This window comes from Oncorhynchus mykiss, chromosome Y (genome assembly GCF_013265735.2).
Source record: "Oncorhynchus mykiss isolate Arlee chromosome Y, USDA_OmykA_1.1, whole genome shotgun sequence".
Lineage (NCBI taxonomy): Eukaryota > Metazoa > Chordata > Actinopteri > Salmoniformes > Salmonidae > Oncorhynchus > Oncorhynchus mykiss.
The window spans coordinates 19,271,298-19,282,052 of record NC_048593.1 but is presented as its reverse complement, the minus strand read 5'-3'; the positions used below and the strand labels follow the sequence as shown (position 1 = coordinate 19,282,052).

At 44.4% G+C, this 10,755-nt stretch overlaps 3 protein-coding genes across 3 annotated transcripts; 1 reads left to right on the top strand and 2 right to left on the bottom strand.

Annotated features, from left to right (window-relative positions):
- Positions 1-566: 566 nt before the first annotated feature.
- On the bottom strand, positions 567-2,057 carry LOC110509758 (growth arrest and DNA damage-inducible protein GADD45 gamma-like). The gene is made up of 3 exons (XM_021590842.2): positions 1,909-2,057; positions 1,566-1,773; positions 567-1,463 (listed from the first exon to the last, which is right to left on the bottom strand). Exons 1-3 carry the CDS (start codon positions 2,007-2,009, stop codon positions 1,350-1,352), a joined length of 423 nt encoding a protein of 140 aa, XP_021446517.1. The 5' UTR covers positions 2,010-2,057; the 3' UTR covers positions 567-1,349.
- Positions 2,058-5,008: 2,951 nt separating this feature from the next.
- Positions 5,009-6,514, top strand: LOC110509757 (growth arrest and DNA damage-inducible protein GADD45 gamma). Its single transcript, XM_021590841.2, has 3 exons — positions 5,009-5,243; positions 5,348-5,555; positions 5,673-6,514. Exons 1-3 carry the CDS (start codon positions 5,101-5,103, stop codon positions 5,784-5,786), a joined length of 465 nt encoding a protein of 154 aa, XP_021446516.1. The 5' UTR covers positions 5,009-5,100; the 3' UTR covers positions 5,787-6,514.
- Positions 6,515-8,690: 2,176 nt separating this feature from the next.
- Positions 8,691-10,429, bottom strand: LOC110509338 (serine/threonine-protein kinase NIM1-like). Its single transcript, XM_021590256.2, has 3 exons — positions 10,144-10,429; positions 9,675-9,943; positions 8,691-9,512 (listed from the first exon to the last, which is right to left on the bottom strand). The coding sequence occupies exons 1-3, from the start codon at positions 10,418-10,420 to the stop codon at positions 8,757-8,759; spliced, it is 1,302 nt and encodes a 433-aa protein (XP_021445931.1). The 5' UTR covers positions 10,421-10,429; the 3' UTR covers positions 8,691-8,756.
- Positions 10,430-10,755: the final 326 nt, after the last annotated feature.

The window sequence follows — 10,755 nt, the reverse complement described above, 5'->3', positions numbered from 1 at the left end:
GGAAGAGAGGTATGTTAGGGCTAGCTGATATGGGAGTCAATTCAGTTGAACCTTCATAATATCACAGAATGGTTTGGGGTGCTGTAAAAACACACTACAATCCGCTGTCTTGTAGTCGTAGTATATATTTTTTAATTGATGTCGTTCTGTTCTTGCCTATTACTGTTCTGTATTATGTCATGTTTCACGTTTTGTGTTGACCCCAGGAAGAGTAGCTGCTGCTTTCGCAACAGCTAATGGGGATCCTAATAAAATAGCAATAAAAAAAGAAATACCAAGATAGACCTCTCACAGGTAAATGCTTCCAGTGGTCAGAATAGATATGGACCTGCAAAGGGCAGTAGTTTGTAAACAAAGACACTGCATAAACATGGATATAACAGGCCATGATGATAGGTCAATTCGGATAGAACACAGTACATCAGGCCTATGGGATGTACAAGTGTTGGGTAGTGGTAAGAGCACCAAACACTGTGCAAGTGCCAACGGTTATTTAAGAATTATTGTTGGGAGCTGAGTTGATTTAGTTTTTAGTATGGAGAGCACATTCAAGATCCAAAATTAAATTTGCGCTCAACATTTTATTGATCATTTCATCATACATGTCATTTATAAAGTGAAATCTTTAGAAAATAACAAATATATTCTCTCATTTATCTTCTTTCTTAGTTTGACAATCAGGAATTCAATAGTAAAACATTTCATTGAACAATAAATCTTTTTTTTTTTTTATGTAATCAGGAGTTCAACATTGTAGCATTTTCGATAATAAATGCTCATATTGAATGTCTAAAGTAAAACCTTCAGAGCATTACAGTACATTTCTTGTTTCCTTTCTTTTTTGAGTTTTTGTCATATTCAAATCATCTAAAGTGAAACCTTCAGAGAATTAAGACAATTCTGGAAAGTTGGAAGTATATCGCTGAATGTAACGGTTGTTATTGCCGCTCAGCAAGAAGACATTTTTAAAAAGTCAGTTTTTAAGAATGCTTCTTCTTGGCACCGCTTCTTCTCCTACTGCGCGTGCTTCAACGTGCGACGTTCGCTCTGTGGAACACAGGATGCAGAACTCGCTCCTCCTTTCTCTCCAAACCTCATCCGCACAAAGAATGAGGGCCGTTTTGTCGCTCTTGTGGCATACCTGACCTCATTCACATAAAGAATGGAAGTCATCTTGGCATGGACGGGACAAGAGACGACGAAATCACGGGGGCCCATTCGGGCCGGCCACGCGATGCCTGGATCAGAATCCTCCTCAGGAGTATCCAGGGATGAGAAACAGTGTCATCCTGTGAAAGGATGAATATTTCCTTATGGGATGAAGGTTTACAGCATCTCAAGAGAGGAGATCAGCGTTTAGGGAGGGTGATCTCTGGAACCCAGTCGTTCAGACCGCGGCTCTCCTCACAGAACAGGTGCAGCTTCTCCAAAGCAGGGTCCTCCCAAGAACCATCAGCTGAGTTCTGTTGACAAACAAGAGGGGAAAGAAACATTAGTCACATGGACACAATTAATGGTTTATTAAAGAGTTCAATAAAGTAGGTTTGAGTTGAATTAGTACATACCGTGATGAGACAGCAGTGGGCATCTTCAAGCTGGCCAGCCTTGTCACCAACAATCTCGGCCAGGCGCTGCATGTCATTCACTCTGACAATGCTGATGTCGTTGTCAAAACAGTAAGACTGGATGAGGGTGAAGTGGATCTGGAGAGCAATATTACACTCCCACTCCTCATCGGTTGCCAGGACACAGAAAGACACACTGTCTGGGTCACTGTTGAGATAAAAAAATAAAAAAAATTCATTAGTCAATATTATCATACAATAACACAGTGACAATCTACACAATCTACATATTTAAACAAAAAAAATCTAAATAAGGTACAAATTCAGTACATAAAATACTTACTCATTCATTATTTTGGCACTTTCATAGACACCAACAGTGAGGCAATCCTCACACTGGGCAGACTTGAGAGCTTCCTTCAGAGATTTGCCAATAGTTTCCATTGTAGAGCCTAGTTCGAGGAAATGCTGATAAGGTTTCAACAGAAGTGTGTTTGTGCTAGTTGTAAGAAACAGCTAGTATTTATAGGGAGGACGTGGCACACGCGCGTTTAGTGATTGGCTGCTGGGAGACAATGCACATGCGACCCCTAGCAGGCTCGTGCCTATAGACAAAATTTCAGAAGAAAGGACAGGGCAGTTTCGGTTAGATTGAATGGATGCAAATGCAGAACTCCCTGACTTTAATGAATGAATTAATTCCGATTTGTGCAGGGTCTGTTTGAATGATGAGCTTATTAGCCTACTATAATATCCATAATTACCACCCATATCCAAGTGGCACATTTAAGCCTTCCAAACTACATAAAGATATCGCTATACTATCGAAATCTGGTCAACTTTTCTGGTGCACACTTCATGATTTAAATAGAGTAAACGCATGATATATCAAGTAGATTTAGCATACATTTAGCATACACCTTTATGTATTAAGAAATATTTCTGGAAAAACTCAGTATTATTGTGTTACTTCAATATCCAGATAACTCACAACTTGTAGGCCTATACAATTTAGCTGATTAGGCAAGTATTGGAGAACAGAATTGGCGCAAAGTTCCTATTTGCAAACGATAATGGCACGCGCCGCTGTTTTGCATTTGTAAAACCATGGCGGACTTCAGGCGCGTGGCATCTGGAGATGCCTGTATCTCTCTCCATAGCAACAAGATCCCATCTGTCCGTGGGGGTGGGGGAAGGTGAAGGGGTCAACAAAGAAAACTTCTGCTGCACGATACAAGCAGAGATAAATCGGCACGTGCAGTGCATAATGGCCAATGACTGCCACAGATTTTGCGCATAGCCAACATAAAACGTGTGTCTGTAAATAAGAAATTGTAATAGAGGGCATTAATAGCCTTGACTGGTAAAACGAACAGAGGCAAGCGCAATAGTTTGGACATGACAATATTGTGGAAGTCTCGCAGCTTTTCCTATGTTATTTGATTGCATAATATACCCAAAGTATCCTACACTGTGACCGCACTGTTTCAACTTGCAAGTTGCAAACCCAACTTCATCGTGCATGACCCATTTTATTATTAGGCTGTGAACCAACACGATTGCTACTACTAAATTAATAGAACGTTGCTAATCGAAAGTAGTCTAGTTGAAGTTATCTGGTTGTTTGGCTAATTTGCATATGCACAAAGAACTTTTGAGCCGGGGGTCAATGTGCAGTAGGCTATGTCATTCGCCAGAGCGAGCTATGGCTTGAGCCAGAAACACCTGTCACGCGCTGCTGGGGAGGGGGCCCCGTCTGGCAGATGTGCTTCTTCATGAACAATGCGTCCTATATCGACTTGCACGCGCCTGCCCTGTTGCCAAGCTAGGCTAGGTTGAGCCTTCCAAAAATAGCATAGTCTTTGAGCTGCTATCGGATGAATCAATCCAAGGAACCCTATCTGTTAACTTTGTAAACTGTTGTGCATTAGGCTAATTTACTGTATAAAAAACGATGGGTTGTTGTTGCCTGCAACATGGGCCATTTAAACCTCTCAACTAATGATTGCCTAACAATAAACCAATGATAATTAACTATTCTAATTGCTCTAATCATTTCGTTTGTTATGTTGTGTAGCAAAATAACATGATTTAATCAAAACAGCATATTTATTTATTGGGTGTGTTTATGCCTAAAACATTTCTGAATGATTCATTCTTGGGCTGCAACTCATGCGCGTGGCCTATATTAAAGATAAGACTACGCCTATCAAAGATTCATAGTCGTGAGTTTTGACCATACGCTCGCTTTATTTACATTTAAATTGGATAAAAACTCAGACAACAGACTTTTTCTTCCAGCGAATGTAAAGACTTGCGGACAATAGGAGCGGCGCGCCACCGGGTGGGAGAGGGGGGGGGGGGGGGGGGGGGGGAGCTCTGCCGGGATGAGGGGGTGTCCTCATAGCAATAGTCCACCATCTGCCGCTCTGCTATCCACCAAACAATGGAGCTGAATCAATCACCGCGAACCTGTTATCTCGACCCTCTAATTACGCATGCAGCAGTTCTATTCTAGATTATTTTATGCACCTTAAATGCCACCTAAGTGGATACAATTTGGCCAAACTGCGTAATATTCGAATTTGTGTGTAGGCTATTAGGCTTTACCCTGCAAATATAACTTGGCCTTAATGGTTAACCGTGCCAGCTGCTCAACTTTTATAATTAATTGTATGGTAAAGCATGGCTATAATCTTCATTGGTCCATGTGGCAAAAGTAAATAAATAAATGTTCGGACAGCTGATAGCGATCACGTGGTCAGTATATTGTGCGGCATGCACGGTCTCCTGGCACGCGCTGTTAATTTACATTTGTATTGAGAGGGTGATAATAGGAGTTTCTGCGAGCACAACAGGGGCCGTTTTTGGTCAGGCTCTACAGATGGCCATGCTCCACCTGCCCTCTAATAACGGGGAGATGGTTGCCCTTCTGTGCACTTTACTTTCACTATATTATTGTTTGTGTTTGGACATACTTTCACCTAAAACTGAAACATACAGAATCTTAATCAGAGACCATTTGGGCACTTTTAAGCACTTTACAAAGTTTTATTATCTTTCGATTTTTTGTTTCAGTAGGTTTATAGACTGATTTGATAAATTATCAAATGCATCTCCGAAAGCATATTTTGAGGCTATTGGCATTAATTAGCGTGTCATGTGAAACAATCAAAACTCAAGCAAAATATGACAGCCAAAATCTCAATTTATTGAGTTCAAACTTGGAGAGAACATTATCTAAATCCATCTGAAATAAATATTTTAAAAAATGTTTTCGGTCGGAGCATGCCCGGCACAGAAAAAGACGTGCCATTATGCCTCCTATCAATCTGCCACGAGCGGTGAGACAATACAATTAGCATACTATTGCGCCATTCAGGTCAACCAATCAGGGCGCTGCGTATTCACAGGCGCCACTAGCCAAAAGGTATAAAAGCGCAGCACAGTCTCTTCAAAATCACTAATCTTTTCGGATTTACTCTCCGGCTACACTAACTCCCACTCAGGAAGTTTTGGAATATTCTGCATCATCATGACTCTTGAGGAAGTTCTGATCCAGAAGCCCGTTGAACGTGCCCAGTGCACCGGCAAAGCGCTGGAGGAAGTTCTGCTCTCCGCTAAAGACAACAACTGCCTGACTGTCGGTGTCTATGAGTCTGCTAAAGTTATGAATGTGTAAGTATGAGTTTCTTGAAATGCATATGTAAACTTCTATCTATGTTTGCTTATTTTGAAGTCATTTTGCATGTACTTATGGTTCTTCTTTGTTTTCTTTGCAGTGACCCAGACAATGTGTGTTTCTGTGTCCTGGCAACCGATGAGGAGTGGGAGTGTGACATTGCTCTCCAGATCCACTTCACCCTCATCCAGTCTTACTGTTTTGACAACGACATCAGCATCGTCAGGGTGAACAACATGCAGCGACTGGCCAAAATTGTCCGTGACAAGACTGGCCAGCTTGAAGATGCCCACTGCTGTCTTATCATGGTGTGTACTATTTCAACCCAAGCTGACTTTATTAAAACATGCAATAATATATCATGGTTTTAACTGTTCATTGTGTCCATGTGACTAATGTTTCTTTCCCCTCTTGTTTGTCAACAGAACTCAGCTGATGGTTCTTGGGAGGACCCTGCTTTGGAGAAGCTGCACCTGTTCTGTGAGGAGAGCCGCGGTCTGAACGACTGGGTTCCAGAGATCACCCTCCCTAAACGCTGATCTCCTCTCTTGAGATGCTGTAAACCTTCATCCCATAAGGAAATATTCATCCTTTCACAGGATGACACTGTTTCTCATCCCTGGATACTCCTGAGGAGGATTCTGATCCAGGCATCGCGTGGCCGGCCCGAATGGGCCCCCGTGATTTCGTCGTCTCTTGTCCCGTCCATGCCAAGATGACTTCCATTCTTTATGTGAATGAGGTCAGGTATGCCACAAGAGCGACAAAACGGCCCTCATTCTTTGTGCGGATGAGGTTTGGAGAGAAAGGAGGAGCGAGTTCTGCATCCTGCATTCCACAGAGCGAACGTCGCACGTTGAAGCACGCGCAGTAGGAGAAGAAGCGGTGCCAAGAAGAAGCATTCTTAAAAACTGACTTTTTAAAAATGTCTTCTTGCTGAGCGGCAATAACAACCATTACATTCAGCGACATGTTTCCCACTTTCCAGAATTGTCTTAATTCTCTAAAGGTTTAACTTTAGAAATGTAATAATGACAAAAAATGAACATAAAAAATATAATAAATATTACACTTATAATGCTCTAAAGGTTTCACTTTAGAATGTTTTGCCTAACTTTTCAAAAATATTTATTTTTACTTATGTTATCTATTTTTATACATGTTTATGCTTGATAACATTTCGCTGTTAAACATTAAAAGGGGAAAAATGAATAATTATTTAAATGTTTCTAAAAAACGAATACCCTAATAAATTGAATGAATGTCATCATGTGTTTTCACTCTCCTTATTAAGTTTGGAGAGTAGCCTAGGCCTACTAAAATGGGGAGGTTATTGGGTTGACAAAAAAAATGTGCTCAGCAGGCGCTTAAGGGTGTCAACTGCTCGCTGTTGTCCCACCAGTAAAAGTCTGTTCTGTCCCTTCCTCCCTTCTTGGCTGATCTGCATGTGTATGGGGGCGCACAATAGCAGAATGCGCTCTGTTGTCACATCCAGCAGTCCACACAGAGGGATTATTGTCTGACCGGCAGATGTCTGTGTAGCCACGCTGTGCCATCTGCCGCTTTTTGCAGGTGAGGCCAGACGGGAGGAGTTGAGGGTGTTTTGGGTGCCTAAGGGTCCGAAGTAGACTGGTTTGGGGAGAAGGGTGCAACTGTAGCCCACAATTCGGGGCATTCCTGCCTCTGCAGCAACCCCTCTTTATACTTATATTAGGCGGGGGGCGACACCATGTGTTCGCTAGCTAGCAAGATAGCACACAGTGTCACTAATTAGCTAGCTAGTTAACAGTGTTACCCCAGCCTCCTGCCCGATGTGCTTGCGGGAGCCCCCGCCTGCTGTGTACCTGAGGAAACCATATCGGCAGGCGGGGGCTCCCGCAAGCACATCGGGCAGGAGGCGGGGGTGACACTGTGTGCTAGCAAGCTGGTTAGCACCCAATGTGGCTCCATCCTCCCACCTGCTGTATTAGCGGGAGTTGGGGCGACCGGTCAACAGTGTACTTTGCCCCGCCTTTCGGGCACCGCTTTCCCGCAGTTCTGTTAACAATGGTGAGGGCAGGTGTTCGGCAGGTGGGAGCGAAGGACAGTGTCTAAAGGCAAAAAAACTCATATACTTAGATTTCCCTTTTGACCCACATTCAAAAGTGTGTGTCTGTGTGGGGGGCTGCAGTTGCACACTATTGGGTTTGGGGGTTTAAACAGGGGGCTGACTATCATCTGGTGCTCTGCCAGCTGCTGTGGGCTATTGTTTACATGGTGTCTAGCAGGACACTGGTGAAACTTTTGTAAACACTTAATACAAAGAATAGCAGCCAAAAATTTGCTTTCATGAGGTTTATATTTGACCTCCACCTGCTTCAAATTAAAAAAAAACCTGGATGAATGTCAATTAAGTCTTTATTGCGCTTTATTTAGAGCATCAATAAGTCACAATGGTAAAAGTTCCATTTATTTGGTGGTCGAATATAATACAGAGACAATTACCTGCACAAAATCAGTCTTCTCTAAGGGCAAGAAAAATCACGAAGACAAACAAGCATACTGATTTCAGAGACTATCGATGTTTCATCAAACAACCAAGGAGTTGTCTAAAAGCAATGCTCTTTCAGCACATTCTTCATATTTCATGCGCTCTATTGTGCTATGAATAAAAGTATATAAGTATCACTTTTTTTTTTGTGGAATTTTGACCCCTTTTTCTCCCCAATTTCATGGTATCCAATTGTTTAGTAGCTGCTATCTTGTCTCATCGCTACAACTCCCGTACGGGCTCGGGAGACACGAAGGTTGAAAGTCATGCGTCCTCCGATACACAACCCAACCAAGCCGCACTGCTTCTTAACACAGCGTGCATCCAACCCGGAAGCCAGCCGCACCAATGTGTCTGGAAGCCAGCCGCACCAATGTGTCGGAGGAAACACCGTGCACCTGGCAACCTTGGTTAGCGCACACTGCGCCCGGCCCGCCACAGGAGTCGCTGGTGCGCGATGAGACAAGGATTTCCCTACCGGCCAAACCCTCCCTAACCCGGACGACGCTAGGCCAATTGTGCGTTGCCCCACGGACCTCCCGGTCGCGGCCGGTTACGACAGAGCCTGGGCGCGAACCCAGGGTCTCTGGTGGCACAGCTGGCGCTGCAGTACAGTGCCCTTAACCACTGCATCACCCGGGAGGTGAGTATCACTTCTATACTAAAAAGGGTGCTTCCTAAATTCATTTTGATGGGACTCATTATTTCATCAGGCACTTTTACACCTCTATTTCAGCTTCACAAAAGATTACCAATAACAATCTTACTTTGTTAGAGACATCATGACCAGCAGTCGAATGTTTCAGTATCTGTGTGTTACCACAACTGTTCATCTACAGAGGTTCCTGTGTTACATTCACACAAAACACATTTTCACTTTCATCCCAAAGTGCAATAAAACATTTGTAGCTGTATGACCCTGAGTGAATTTTCAATGGATTAAAGCAGGTTTACAAGGACCCACGTCCAGGCTGGTCACTTACTGAAGGACACATAACCTGGAGGAGTGCATCAGACTTCTGTAAGCTCGGAGGCCCTCTCTTTTAGGGTCCCGGACCAACCCTCCGACCACAGGCACAGTCTCAGCGCCACGCCTTTTCTGGGCACGGTGTAAGAGGATGCGGTAAAGTCCGGTGATGGGGCTGCGGCTGTCCTTGCCCTCATTGTTGCGTATGTGTTCCATGTTGACACCCAGCTCCTCCAGGGAGGCCCTGATCTCCTCCTCCTCATCATCCAGCTCCCCAGGCTCTGCATCCGCCAGGCGCAGAGGGTTGAGGGGGACCGGTGGCACCACAGTCCACGGGTACTCCACAGGAAGCAGCCAGTCACAGCCCAGCATCTGGTCCACCGCATAGCGTTCCGTTGGCACAGGCTTCAGGATGCCCCGAATCAGCCGCTGGCATGGGCCTGGCACCCAGGGCGGAAGGGTGTAGACCCCCTCTATAACAGTGAGCCTCAGCTTGCCCATGGTTTCGGCTCGGAAGGGCATGGTGCCAGTCACCATGAAGAAGAGCAGGACGCCCATGGCCCATACGTCCACTGGCGGCCCCACATAGCACTCGTCCCTGAAGAGTTCAGGCGCAGCATAGGGGGGAGAGCCACAAAAGGTGTCCAGGGTGTCACTGCAGTTGGTGACCCTGGTGCTGAATCCAAAGTCAGCCACCTTCACACAGCCATTACAGGTGTACAGTACATTCTCAGCCTTCAGGTCCCGGTGGATTATGTTTTTGTCGTGCTGCAAATAAAAACAATAAACATACTGTATGAAATAATTTGATGATTGAAATTGACAAAAATAATATCTTTATATCAAGAATCTCTGTATTGGACTGTAATAAGACCTGGGATCACATGGCTGATTCTACAGTAGATGTGTATTCAATTGAATGTTACGGACCATGTGTTTGATGGCGGATAGGATTTGTGCGAAGGTGATCTTGGCCTCGGCTTCTGACAGCTTGCCATCGGAGCAGATGTGTGTGTGGAGGTCCCCTCCACCGGCATACTCCAGCACCAGGTAGAGTCGGCTGTGTGACTCCACCACCTCGTACAGACGCACCACATTGGCATGCTGCAGGGCCTCCATGCAGGAGATCTCCCTGGAGAGCAGCCTCTGGGCCTGAACATCCAGTCGCATCTTATCCAGCACCTTGATGGCCACCTTGTCTGTGGGAGAGAAGGTGAAAGGTGTTGGATCACTTGAGACAGGTGTTTTTCTCAGTTCATTTTCAACATGCTTTACTGTGGTGGTTTCACAGTCACACTAATGAATTGCTATGCTGTTAGCATCATTGCATGGATGATGATACCAGCTGCACTGATTAATTATTGATGACATTTTGCACGGTCAGCAATGTGGCCCTTGCCTTTGGTGAGGGAGTGGAAGGCCATTTTGACGTGGGAGAAGGTTCCAGAGCCGATCTCACCTCGGACCTTGTAGAAGCCAATCCTACGGCCCACGATCAGCTCCTTGATGGTCTGCTCATCCTGACACATTTTGGTGGTGAGCTTCTCCAGAGGGCTGAGGCATGGTGGCGGGGTATCCTCCTCCTCATCCTGCCGACCTAACGAGCTGACTGACAGGCTATAGCGGCTGTGGAGAGTCTTCCTCCTGGTGGACACCTGGTACTGCCCCCCTGGCATCCTTACTACTGCTCAGGTCATGGCAGGTTATGGACTGTGGACAGGAAATAAATTCTAATTATATTATAAATAAATAAACTTTCCGAAGTTTAGCAGTAAAATACCAGAATATTGGTATCATTCAGGGATTTTATATAATCTATCAGACTTCTAGTGGCCCTTTTGGGTACTTCAGATTATCACGGATGTCTGTAATTATCTCTGGCCCTCTTTCTGGGATTATGACATGTAAAATACACTGAACAAAAATATAAACGCAACCATTTCAAAGTTTTTTACTGAGATACAGTTCATATAAGGAAGACAGTCAATTGAAATTAAGAAATTAGGCTCTA

Bases quoted from the DNA above. Each gene is read 5' to 3' on its own strand.
- LOC110509758 (XM_021590842.2), bottom strand. From the start codon at position 2,009: ATGGAAACTATTGGCAAATCTCTGAAGGAAGCTCTCAAGTCTGCCCAG. The intron at 1,774-1,908 runs GTAAGTATTTTA...TTATCTCAACAG, and splicing joins AGTGCCAAAATAATGAATGA to TGACCCAGACAGTGTGTCTT. The intron at 1,464-1,565 runs GTATGTACTAAT...GTTTGTCAACAG, and splicing joins CCCACTGCTGTCTCATCACG to AACTCAGCTGATGGTTCTTG.
- LOC110509757 (XM_021590841.2), top strand. From the start codon at position 5,101: ATGACTCTTGAGGAAGTTCTGATCCAGAAGCCCGTTGAACGTGCCCAG. The intron at 5,244-5,347 runs GTAAGTATGAGT...TTTTCTTTGCAG, and splicing joins TCTGCTAAAGTTATGAATGT to TGACCCAGACAATGTGTGTT. The intron at 5,556-5,672 runs GTGTGTACTATT...GTTTGTCAACAG, and splicing joins CCCACTGCTGTCTTATCATG to AACTCAGCTGATGGTTCTTG.
- LOC110509338 (XM_021590256.2), bottom strand. From the start codon at position 10,420: ATGCCAGGGGGGCAGTACCAGGTGTCCACCAGGAGGAAGACTCTCCAC. The intron at 9,944-10,143 runs GCAAGGGCCACA...TCTCTCCCACAG, and splicing joins CTTCCACTCCCTCACCAAAG to ACAAGGTGGCCATCAAGGTG. The intron at 9,513-9,674 runs GTCCGTAACATT...TTTTATTTGCAG, and splicing joins TATCCGCCATCAAACACATG to CACGACAAAAACATAATCCA.